Genomic DNA, 12,383 nt, shown 5'->3' with positions numbered 1-12,383 from the left:
TAAGCTTGAGTGTTTAGGCCTGTTTAACAGATCTCACTTTGACTGAGACAACTACCCATTCCCTAAGGCTGGGTAAGAAATGAGGCAGGAATGGCCTTTTTAATCTGTTTTTAAAAAAAGAAAGAAAGAAAAGAAAAGAAAAAATCAATCAGGGAAGAGAAAATCCTTGGGTTATCTGGCCAAAACAGAAACATTTGCTGTTTACATTCACTTAGAGATGGTGAGGACCCAAACAGGAACCAAGTGGGGCTTGGCCTGGGACCTATTGTTGGCCAATCAATGAGAACTAGAGTGATTTAGGTTTAAGGCGTGGCCTTTGCCCATAAACCCCAAGATATCTTTTGAGGTTTGCAAGATCAAGATTTACATTTCTTTAGGAAGAACACCCACAGATATTGGATACCCTCTGTGGACAGGGGAAAGGGAAGGGAAAGAAGAAATAAAATAAAATAAAAAAGGAGCTGTGCTGCTTTAAGGCACATTAAAGCAATAGCAAGGGGATGGAGGGGCAGTTCCTGGAATAGAAGACATCAGATCTCTCAATAGTCTGCTTTGATCTCCATATACCAGCACGGTTTAGTCAAAGGACAACTTTGTCTATTTCATGGTGTCAGGCTGGTCCTGGGGACAGGGATGGACTCCCTGCAGAGAGCCAGAGGGCGCCTCCTTGCAGGACCACCTGTCCAGCACCACTCTCTAAAGCCAGCTGCTGGTCTGAGGGTGGTCTGGACTGATGTAATTGAATCCAGATGTTCTCTGCCTCAAACCCCCTAAAGCGGAGTGGGGTGGGGAGGAGGAGCAATCGGAGACCTCTGCTCTCCCTACCCCACCAGGCTGCTCTCCCTCTCCCTAAAGGCTTCAAAGTGAAGACCCAGTGGGGATGATGCGGGAGACAGAGAAATGCAGCTGGTCTCATCCACCCCATTCCCAGAGTGCCCTCCGGGAGCTTTCTCACCTTCCTTCATAGATCCTGGGGATGGAGAGTGGTTGGGGGAGAAGAAGGCAGGGAAATGCCCTGTCTTGTATTGCTCTCTAATGGTTTGACATAGGCTCCTTTTTGGGTCTTCAACCAGAGTGTAAACTACTCAAAGAAAGGGGGAAAATGTCTCCTTTTCTGTCTGCTTTTTGTGTGTGATCCGTACCATGCGGTACATGGAGTTTGTGGAGTGGCTAGGGTACTAGAATAGCTCTGAGCTATTCTAGATCTGAACTGATCTTGGTCCAAGGAACAATAGGAGGAACAGGAGTGACTGGCACCATCTTCTATCACCACTGGGTTATGGTCAACCTTCCTTCTTCGGTCTCTACCTTCTCCCACCTGTCTTCTTCCAACTACATTGCCTTTAGCTGTGTCCTAGTTGTTCAGGAGTTGAAAGACCTGCCCCTACCTCAAAATGATTGTCCCTTCTATCTCTTCCTAGATGAGTTCCCACCACTGTCATCACAGATGGTTAGAACAGGAAAGAAAGGCCCTCACATTATGGAATATTACAGTTGGAAGGGAGAATGAGACTCAAAGAGGAGGAACATTTCTTGCCCAAAGGCACACAAGGAGTTAGTCGCAAAACCAGGACCAAAATCTATTTCTCCATCCTGGGCTCTTTCCTGTGCCCCATGTTATATTATCTTCTAGAATAATTCTGGGTCATGCAGAGAAGTTTTTCCATTCATTTTCAGTTGTGTGGGGGCAGGGGTGAGAAGTGTTCTTTCAGCAGCTTCCAAGCCCAAGCTAGGGAGGTTGCAAATCTAGACAAAGTGGAAACAGATTGAGTTTCACAAGAGCCCCATTGGAAATAAAGCTGGGGCTACTAATTGGCAGGATCAGCTTTTTGCCAGTGGCAGGTCTGGCTGAGGCCTAGGAGAACCCAGACTGGAAATCAAAAGTGATTTAAGGCAGTCACCCCACAGGGTCTCCAGCGGGGTCCAGTTGCAGCCTTTGGGTCTGTAAGGATGCTGTTTCTCTTCTAGGCCTCTTTATCATTCCATACCATCTCCATTTAACTCTGGTCTGTGGATTATGATGTTGGAAAACCTGTAATCTAGTCTTGGTTCTGCCACTGATTTGCTATGTGACATAAGGCATATTGCTTTCCCTCTTTGAGACTCAATTTATTCATCTGCAATGTGTGTGTGAGTGTCTGTGTGTGTGTAGGATTAAATGTCTAAGGTCCCTCCTCTCTCTAATGTTCTGTGTTCTATGTTCTTTTCCGCTCTGATAACCTCTCTTTTAAAGCCCCTTTCAGCTTAGATGTCCTATGTTCTCATTTGCCTTCCGGATCTGCCATTCTGTGATTTAAGTACTTTTCTAGCGTGGACTTTCTCTATCTTCAGTTCCTTCCAGCTGTCATAGTCTATGGCTTAAGGCTCTTTCTACCTTGGACAATCTATGATCTCAGCTTCCTTTCAGCTTTGACATTCTCTATCGTAAGGCTTTTCCTAGCTCAGACAGTTTTTCTGTTCTAACATCTGCTATGATAATTCTTATTCTGCCCACTTGTGTAAAAGTTGGCATTTGGAGTCAAATACAGGAGTAGGGAGGGGAGATGAGGAAAGTCTGACTAACTTCCAGAACTGTTGTTTTCCCTTCTTCTCTATTCTCAGGGGAGGACTGTACAGGAAGGAGAAGGGAATTGATGGAAGGGGGATCGATTGCCTGATCCTACTGGGCTACCGAGTTAGTTGGGGAGGACTTGGTAGTCTGGACGGGTCTAGTAAGCCCTCATTACATTCCACCTTTCTGTTCTGTCCTGAAATCATTCCTAACAGGATGTTCAAAAATCATTGTTTAATTTTCTTTAATGAGACTCTGTTTCCCATTCTCTCCACCAACCACTCCCTCCTACTAGTCACCTTCCATTCTGCCCCTCAGCTGCCTTGACTTCCTCCCCAGTCAATCAATAGCAGTCGGTTGTGCTTAGTGGACAAGACTCCCTCACTTGCAGAAGTGCTGAGCATGCAGAAAGGGAAGAGGAAGGAGATGAAGGGAATGGGCCAAAGGGACTTGCTGAGAAGATCAAATCAATGAGATCAGAACAGACTGTTTCCCTTCATTAGTTTTCCCAGCCTGCTAAGTGGTACTCTTTCATTTAGTGCCCAAGAATGTTACTGTTGATAAGGGTTTTAGATGGCATCTTGTCCATCCTTCTCCTTTTATAAAGGAGGAAACTGAGTCTTAGAAAAGTGACGTGGCCAATGTCATATTGCTAGACCTGGTAGAACTGGCACTTGACACCTGGATTTTTGTCTCTCAGTCTAAAAAGATAACTGATGATAATAATGAGAAAGATGACTTGGCTTCTATCATTCTTTTGTCAGGATATCAAAATTAGAGATGGGAGCTGTATGAGTATACAAAAGCAATAGCATGGTTGATAAGATCCTTTCCAATATTGTGATTTTAAATAATAATAATAACTCATTTTTTATTTTAAGTTCTTTTAAAGATTTATAAAATAATTTTCTTCCTGCAGCTTGGTGACAAAAAATAGGGAAAATATGATTATTTCTACTTTTCAGATGAACAAATTAAAGGCCAGAGTTGATAAGTGATTAACTATAGTAAGTAGAAACCCTTTTAATAGATTGTCAATTAGAGGGCATTTATTATCAGAGACATTATGGGAGAGTGGGTATTAAGTCAGCTTTGATGTTGGGGGATCATGTCCTGCCTCTGATACATGCTACTTTTGAAATTATGGAAAGCAGCCCAGGTAACTCTCAAAGACTGTTACATATGAAGTACTAAACTGCATGGACAAAAAGACTTTCAGAAAAGGAACTGGGTGTTCCCTCCTCTGATGAAATACCAGCACTGGACCAAAATACCTTTATTTAATTATCATTGAGAAAAGCATGCAATTTATTCTTGGTGGAATCTTGAGTCAACCCTTAAGCCAGTTCAGTCTGACTTTTTATTACCATGTTAGTCATATTGTGAAAGAAGACAGACCCAAAAGGCAAAAAACAAAAACAAAAACAAAAACAAAAAACATGAAAAAATGCAGAAAGTAAAAAACAGTATGCTTTAATCTGCATTCAGACTTCATCAGTTCTTTTTCTGGAGGTAGATAGCATTTTTCATCATAAGTCTTTTGGAACTGTATTGAATCATCATATTGCTGAGAATAGCTGAGAGATTCACCTTTAATCATTTTCCAGTATTATTGTTACTATGTACAATGTTCTTTTGGTGCTGCTCAATTCACTTTACATCAGTTCATATGAGTCTTTTCATTCTGCCTTTCAAAAACTGCCACAGAGCTCAGGTGTTCTTTACATTCAGCTGTGGCCTGAGACTGCTCCTACCTCTTACCTTTCACTTTAGGTCACTGGAATCTATCACTCACTTACCTGCCCCCCACAGAAAAGTCAGTGATGGCGTAATAGTAGGACTGTAACACCTTAGGGTCCTTAAAGATGTCATCCCCAAATGTGTTGAGCCGGTTCAGGGAGATGAGTAGGTCTGTGCTGGTTACCCATTCCTGTGGGAAGGGAGAAGGGTCACACACATCAGTGGTTATGTGGGCATCCGCCCCCCTCCCCCATTCCTTGGTAGTCTTTTCCTCCCCAGGACATTCTACATTCCAGCTTCAGCTGAGGACAGCCACAGAGAATCCTGTGACCTGAGAGGTCCTCTGTCTGCTTTTGAACTCTGCTTTTGGATTATCTGTGCAATTTTACCATTTCCATCGATTTCTCTGAGACTGCTTAACCCGAAATTCACGATAAAATCATTGATTTAGCATTGGAACAGATGCTTGAGATTATAGTCCAAGCCCTTCATTTTACAAATGAGTAAACTGAGGTCTCATAGAAGTTGGCTTGACCAATGTCACAAAAAAGAGGCAGAACCAAGATTTGAATCTGGAGTTTTAAAAATCAGATCAATGAACCTATTAGCAAGCATTGATTAAGTGCCTACTATAGGTCAAGCAGTGCTCTAGACACTGGAAATACAAAGACAAAACTAAAACAGTCTCTGTCCCCATGACACCATTGCTTCTTACCTCACCCGGTCTGGCAGCTGGCTTGCATTCTGCCCTTAGAAATTTCTCTTCCCTGTCCAAACAATAATTGTTCACCCTTGCTATGACCAACAGTCCCTAAACTCAGCAATATCCTTACCCTGTCTATGACTCAAGTGTCTGCACCTTCTTCAATACCTTATCTTGAACCAATGTTCAGCTTAGCAAATTTCCCTAGCCTTTTCCTTCACTTTGATGCCTTATACTCTAGATTTTCTTCCATTCCCATCATGCTTTTTCCCCTGGGGCGGTCTCAGATCTTCCTCCATTTTATCTACTTCCACAGAATAAAACCTTGCTGGAGGTAGTTAAGACGTCCTTCTGACTGGTTCTGCCACAGATTAAAGCTACCTCCAACTGAGTCCTTCTGGCTGCACAGCAAACCTTTTACTCATCTCTAATTGACTCCTTATTGATACTGAGGTACTTTTAAAACCTTTTTTCTCCATTGCCCCACTCTAGTACTCGGCCATTTGCCCTTAGCTGATTACTGTAACTCTGACTCCACTGAGGAGGCAAAGCTCATCCAATGTGAAACTTCTTTAATTCCCCAAATATTCAGTTTAGTAAAATATTAAACACTGTGAATGGAACAAGGCACTGTGATGGGTACTGAGGATATAGAGATAAAAAATGACATAGCCCTGATCCTCAAAAAGCTGATAGTCTAAAAGGGATGAGGGTGAGTATGGCAAGTATAGATAAAATGCAAACTCTTTGAGGACAGAAATTGTTTCCTTCCTCCCTCTCTTCCTTCCTTACCTTTGTTTCTTTCTTTCTTCCTTCCTTTCTTCCTTCTCTCTCTTCCTTCCTTCCTTTCTTTCTTCTTCCTTCCTTTGTGTCTTTCTTTCTTCCTTCCCTCCCTTCCTTCCTTTCTTTTTTGCTTCCTTCCTTCCTTCCTTCCTTCCTTCCTTCCTTCCTTCCTTCCTTCCTTCCTTCCTTCCTCCCTCCCTCTCTTCCTCTCACCCTCTCTTCCTTCCTTCCTTCCTTTGTTTCTTTTTTTCTTCCTTCCTTCCTTCTTTCCTTTGTTTCTTTCTTTCTTCCTTCCTTCCTTCCTTCCTTCCTTCCTTCCTTCCTTTCTTCCTTCCTTCCTTCCTTCCTTCCTTCCTTTCTTCCTTTTTTGGGGGGAGGTCTTTCTAGTCTACTGCCTAGCACAATACCTGGGACATAATTAACACTTAATACATTCTTGTTGAGTGATTAATAATGCCAATACTGGCTGCACAAATGATTAGGGTCAGAGATGCTGACTGGGTCTGGGAGTCATTTCATGGTGCCTTGCTTTCTGAAAGAGTGAATTTGCTGATGGTCTCTGAGGTTATATCCCAACTCAGTTCCCAGCTAGTGAAATAGGACCCCTCTGAACAAATTTCTGCCTCTTTTGCAAAGATGGAAACAAGATTCTTGTTAGTTCATACTAGCAATTTAATACTAAGGTGATAGAATTCAAAACATTGGCTCCATCTTCCTGTTTAACAGCTGGTCAGATGCCAGAATCACAAAATGTAGAACTAGAAGGAAATTTAGAGAGATTATCTAATGTAATCCTTTAAAAATATATAGATGAGGAAACTGAGGCCTCAGTGGTTAATTGATCTGCCCAAGTTCACACAATTACCTATGTGAATATATCATGAGCAGAACTGGGTCTCTTGATTCTTGGCTCAGATCTTTTTCCACTAATACTGGTTCCATGACTTCTAGATCTGTGATTTGCTGGAGCAGACAAAAAGTCTGGACTGAAGCATCTTGGTGTGCGAAATCCCAACTCAGCCCTTTCTCCTGAGCCAGGCTGGACCTCTCTTACCTGCAGGATGGGACTCTCATCAAAGCTGTAGGCACTGGGCCGGCCTTCCAGGGTGGAAAAGGCTACGTTGCCTCCACTCAGTGGAGAGATGTCGCTGAACTCATCAGTGCAGAAGGCCACCCTCTCATCCTCCCCGGGCCGGAGGTACTGGCCCTCCCGCTTGCCGTAGGTCTTCTCACAGGAAGCACTGTAATACTGATATGGCACCCAGGGACCCCCAGCCCAGCTGCGTTTGTAGATGGCAAAACTCTCAGGACGGCTGGTGTGGAACTTCAGCCTCACATAGGTGATCTCATATGCTTTTCCTGCAGTCAAGAAGAAATCAGCCCTTCTTGTTCAGAGTATCAGGACCTGGGAGTCAACTAGTCCAGCCCTTCCACCCACACAAGTTTGTGGCTCTAAACAATCTAAATAGTTGTTGATCTATCTGCTTCTTCAACGCTTCCAGGAAGGGGAGACATAAGGCAGTCTATTCCACTGTTGGCTACCAGTGTCAGAAAGTTCTTACAGTGAGCTAAAAGCTGCCTCCCTAGAGCTGTAGCTTGCATGGGGAAAGCAGGGATTTGCCCCAGGATGTTGACTTTTAGGATAGTGGAAGTATGCTGCCTTCCTGGCAGCTGTGCTTCTTCTTCAGGAAGACATACCTCTTTCCTATGGGGACAGATCACCAAACTCTAGCATCACCTTTTGGTCTTCTGTCAACCTAAATTACAGTGCAGCCCAGCTGCCCTTGGGTCTGCACAATTGTGCCCATGGCCAGGTTGTCCTCTGCATCACTATTGCCCTGCTCGACTGTTTTTGCTCCAGGTGAAATAATTCCCTATTAAAACCCTGTACTTCTACCCACTAATCCTGGAGATGGTCTCTGTAGTCAAAGAGAGAACAAATATATTCCAACAAATATATAAGGGGTGGAGAAGAGAGAATTGTTCAGTCATTAAGTTATGTGTACCTGACTCTTTGTGACTCCATAACACACCAATACTTTTCACGGGGTTTTCTTGGCAAAGAGTCTGGAGTGGTTTTCCTTCTCCAAAGGAAGATTTAATCTATTCCTATTTGAGGGTTTTTGGTCACAGAGGATACTATTATTATACAGTTATTATGTAGTACATATATACTATATATATATATACACTATATATTATACTATTATTATAAAAAAAGAAAAAATCCAAAAATTAGAGTCATAGAATTTAGGACTAGAAGGAACTTAGAAATCATTTACTGTTAAGTTCCACATTTTACAAGTGAAGAAACTGAGATTCTCAAAAGGGAAGTGCCTTTCCCAAAGTTATATGAATACTAGAATATTTTGGGAGCCAGATGGGTTGTTCAATGGCTAGCTTGGAGCAGGAAGTCTTGAACTCAAATTTTACCTTAGACAAAGATTACAGATATGATCCTAGGAAAATTATTTTCTCAGTTTCCTCATGTCTAAAATGGGAATGATAACAAGACCTACCTCATAAGATTATTGTGAGAATCAAATGAGATAATCTATAGATTATGTATAGCCATAGATACCTATAGCTATAATTATAAATAATTTATAGAAAGTGTTTAATAAACCTTAAATCAATGCTGGCTTTTATTAAGCAAGGATTTGAAGTCAGGTCTCTTTCTGCTATTTCATAATGTCTCCCTTATGTAAAATGGAAAAATAACACTCTACCTTTGTTTTAAAAAAACCTTGCTGCGTTCTATCTAAAATCCCAAGAATTTGAGCTAAATTCTGGTATAGCTGTTTACTGTATTCATACCAGTGCTTGCTGTAAAAATGCCAGCAGGCTTTAATGAATCAGAGAACAATGCAAGAGGGAGGAGATCTGGCCTGAGCCATAGGCAGCAAACTCCGGGCTTTAGAACTTTAATCCCACATTTGCTAATTTCACATTTGCTTTGGACTTGCTGTGTGACCTTGACCAGCTTCCTTGCTTCCCCTGGGTCTCACTGACTCTCTCTGCCCCACCCCCACAGTAAGATTAATGGTCCTTTTAGGGGTGAGGGGGCAGTTGGAAGGAGACAGGGATCATGACTGCAAAAGCCCAGGCCCTGTAGGACAGTAGTGGCCTGCTAACAGGCCCCCGAGCCCAGGATGTCCCTGCCCATGCTGGGATGGAGGTGACGTGCCTAGACAAGGAGGGCTGCAGTTGCCAAAACTCCGAGCAGGAGCCCCACCCCACCACCTCTCTGTGTTTTTCCTTTTGTGCTCGGAGAGCTGCGGTTGATTTCCTTGGCTTGTTAGGATACTCAGACAAGCTTTGGGGATCTGAGAAGCAGCCCGGTAGCCTGAGGCAAGGTGGAGAAGGGAAGCCTGGCTTGGGGGAGATGGGACCCCTGAGGGTCAGTGTTTCTCCAGTGCGATGGCCCGACTGAGCTGGGTCAGAAGGCACAGACTGATAGGGCTTCAGCACTGGCCTTGGGTCACTCCTGGCTGTGCCGGTGTGACGGCGAGACTTTAACTAGTTCTGCTTGTGGTTCTGGTCCAAGTTCTGTCTCCACTTGGGCCCTCTTTTGGATTAAGCTTCTGGGGATACCTAACAAGGGGGTGCTCCAGCCTGCACCCAGATGGCAGAGAAACAGACTAGAATCCCCCGACAGACTCTAGCCCACGTCACATTATCCACAGTTCACCTCCACAGAGTGTGTTTAGGCAGCGTCAGAGTACTACTCTCAGCCCAGGGGAAAATGAAAAGTTTAGGCAAGATGGGATTCCTGCATTGATAGAGCTCTCTGTTGGGAAGTAGGATTTAGATCTGAGTCTCCTTGCTGCTTAACCCTTTCAGTTTCATCCGTCCCTCCCCTTTTCTCTTCCTTTTCTAAAGAGAGCCTTACTTGGCTCTAATTGGACTATGTTGTTTGAGACAGTAATTTTTTTACTTATTCACTGATCATTCATTCATGCATAAAACAATACAGGGTAAGTGTAAAAACATGTAATCTGATCAGTTCTCTGATCTATTAAAACTTTTCATTATCTTCTGTTTCTTTGTATGCCCAATTTGGGGATACTGGAAGTAATGCCAGCTTATCAACAAACATTTTTTGAGGAGTTACTAAATATCAAGGCACAGTATAACTCCTTAATAAATGTTTATTGACTGACTCATATCAACTCTAGTTCATCTTAAGAAAACAGTCTCTTATAACAAGGACTAAAGAATAACTCCTTCCCCAATAATTTAATAAAACTAATCCAATCCATCAACCAAATCTGACATATATAGTGTCCTTTACCTAAGTCCTTCCCCCACCTTTGCAAAGAAAGGAGAGAGGTGAAAACTTAGTCATTATAATTATATGATATTCAGTCCAGCATTTTTGTCGTTACTATTCTTTCAAATGTTATTGTTGCAATCATTGTATAGAGTGTTCTCCTGGTTCTGTTTGTTTCATTTTATTTCAGTTAATGTGTCTTCCCATGCTTCATGTCATCCTCCATATATTATTGTTTTTTGGTCAATTAGTCATATCCAACTCTTCATGGTTCCATTGGGGGTTTTCTTGGCAAAGGTACTAGAGTGGTTTGTCATTTCCCTCTGAAGCTCATTTTGCAGATGGGGAAGCTGAGGCAAACAGGGTTACGTGACTTGCTCAGAGTCACACAGCTGGTAAGTGTCTAAGGTCATATTTGAACTTAGAAAGATGGGTCTTCCTGATGCAGGCCTTATATTCTAAACACTACCTATACTTAATTTCTAAAACCATCACATTCACGTACCACAATTGGTTCAGTTGCTCTCCAATCAACGTATCTTCGTTTTGTTTCCAGTTTTTTTTATCACTACAAAAAGTACAGTCATAAATATTTTGGTGCATATGGGACCCTTCTCATTATCTTTGACTTCTATGGCATATGTGCCTAGCAGGGGGATGTCTGGGTCAAAGGGGATGAAATTTTAGTCACTTTCTTAGCATAACTCTATGGGAATTCTAGTACAGGCAGCCAAGTGGTTGCCTCTGGGTAAGATGAATGGAGGAATATAATGGTAACTAGAGGTGATATCAATCAGTCAAAAAACATTTATTAAAGGGTTATACTGTGCCTGGTATATAATAAGCCCTTAACAATAAGCCAGTAGAATGATGGACCTAAAGTCCATAAGACCTGCATTTGAATTTGGCCCTTGACACCTATTAGCTGTGTCATCCTTGGCAAATGATTCTGCTGATCTCTGGTTTTCCTCAGTTTCCTCCTCTATAACATAGAGATGATAATAATAGCACCTAAACTTCCAGGGTTATTGTGAGAATAAAATGAGAGATTTGTAAAGCTCTTTGCAAGCCTTAAGCACGATGTAGATAATATCTATCATCAATAACTTAATAACATCAATAACTATTATTATTTATTCCAAATTGTTTGCTAGAATGACTAGACCAATTCACAGCTCTACCAAAAGAGTCTTAATGTACTTATCTTTCCATAATCCCTCCAACACTATTTCCATTTTTATCATCTTTAGCAATTTAACAGTTATGAGGTGAAACTTCAGTTTTATGTTGATTTGCATTTCTTACTGTTAGAGATTTGGAGCAATTTTTATATGGTTAATAGTTCCTTATTCTTTTGAAAATTATTAGCTCACACATCCTTTGACTATCCATATCTCCAAGCATCTTGATGAGATTCAAGATGTGGACCTCTGTCCTGAATCATTTGGAGGGTGCCTCCATGGGAGTAGGCATATGCACCTGAGTGTTGCTGAGACAGGTAGCCCCTCAGATTGGTCCTTAGTGACTGACCGTAACCTCTGAGAGGATTGGCAGTTGAGAGTTAGTGGATTGAATTTGCCAGAGGCTCCTCCATCTTTCTTTCTTTTCTTTTTTTTCCTTTCTTAAGGTAATTGAGGTTAATTGACTTGCCCCTGACAGCCAATAAGCGTTAAGTATCTGCGGTCAAATTTGAACTTGGGTCTTCCCAACTCCAGAGCAGGCGTTCTATCCATTGAGCCATCTAGCTGCCTTTGATGCCTCGGACCTTTTTCAGGCTTCTCCTTTTGACTTTGCTCCTTTTTTTGGATTGCAGCAAGGGGTTGGTTTGGAGAGGAGATTTTATTGCCTCCACCTCTAGGAGCATTTAATAGCTTCTGGTAGGCATGGCAAGCTGCATGAGCTTACCTGAATGTCCCGGAATTGTCCCTGCTTTTTGGCATTTACTTTTCTGAGTGCAGATGAGAAATTAGATTTCCTGAGAATTGACTTTCTCTGATTCCAGTTAAGGAAGCCTCTAGGGTATTGATAAAGAGTTCCAGCAAGAGCATATGGCCAAGGCTTTCATGGCCTTCTAAGAGAGAACCTTAGAGTGAACTTTCTCAGACTTGGAAATTATCCTAAATTTGCAAGTTCCCAGGTTTAAAAGTTCTTTAGGCCAGGAGGAGTGGCTCCTAAAGGGAGAAATGTTCATCAATGGTGTGCTTCTTGGAGAAAGAAGTAGTGCAGTGGATAGAGATACTGGTTCTGGAGTCAGGAGGATCTGAATTCAAATTTGGTCTCAGATAATACTAGCTGTGTGACTTTGGGCAAGTCACTTAACCCCCAATTGTCTC

At 42.3% G+C, this 12,383-nt stretch overlaps 1 protein-coding gene across 1 annotated transcript in view; it reads right to left on the bottom strand.

Annotated features, from left to right (window-relative positions):
* The window catches only part of LAMC3 (laminin subunit gamma 3), a 78,659-nt gene that overhangs the window by 53,438 nt on the left and 12,838 nt on the right, over nucleotides 1-12,383 (bottom strand). The window contains exons 2-3 of the mRNA XM_051980216.1: nucleotides 6,832-7,136; nucleotides 4,351-4,481 (exon numbers count right to left, since the gene is read on the bottom strand). Of these exons, the coding sequence (XP_051836176.1) occupies nucleotides 4,351-4,481; nucleotides 6,832-7,136 (436 nt within the window). The remainder of the gene's footprint in view (nucleotides 1-4,350; nucleotides 4,482-6,831; nucleotides 7,137-12,383) is intronic.

The sequence above is a fragment of the Antechinus flavipes genome, chromosome 2, assembly GCF_016432865.1.
Source record: "Antechinus flavipes isolate AdamAnt ecotype Samford, QLD, Australia chromosome 2, AdamAnt_v2, whole genome shotgun sequence".
Taxonomy (NCBI): Eukaryota; Metazoa; Chordata; class Mammalia; order Dasyuromorphia; family Dasyuridae; genus Antechinus; species Antechinus flavipes.
The sequence above is the reverse complement of the archived record's forward strand: the minus strand, read 5'-3'. Positions and strand labels throughout refer to the sequence as shown.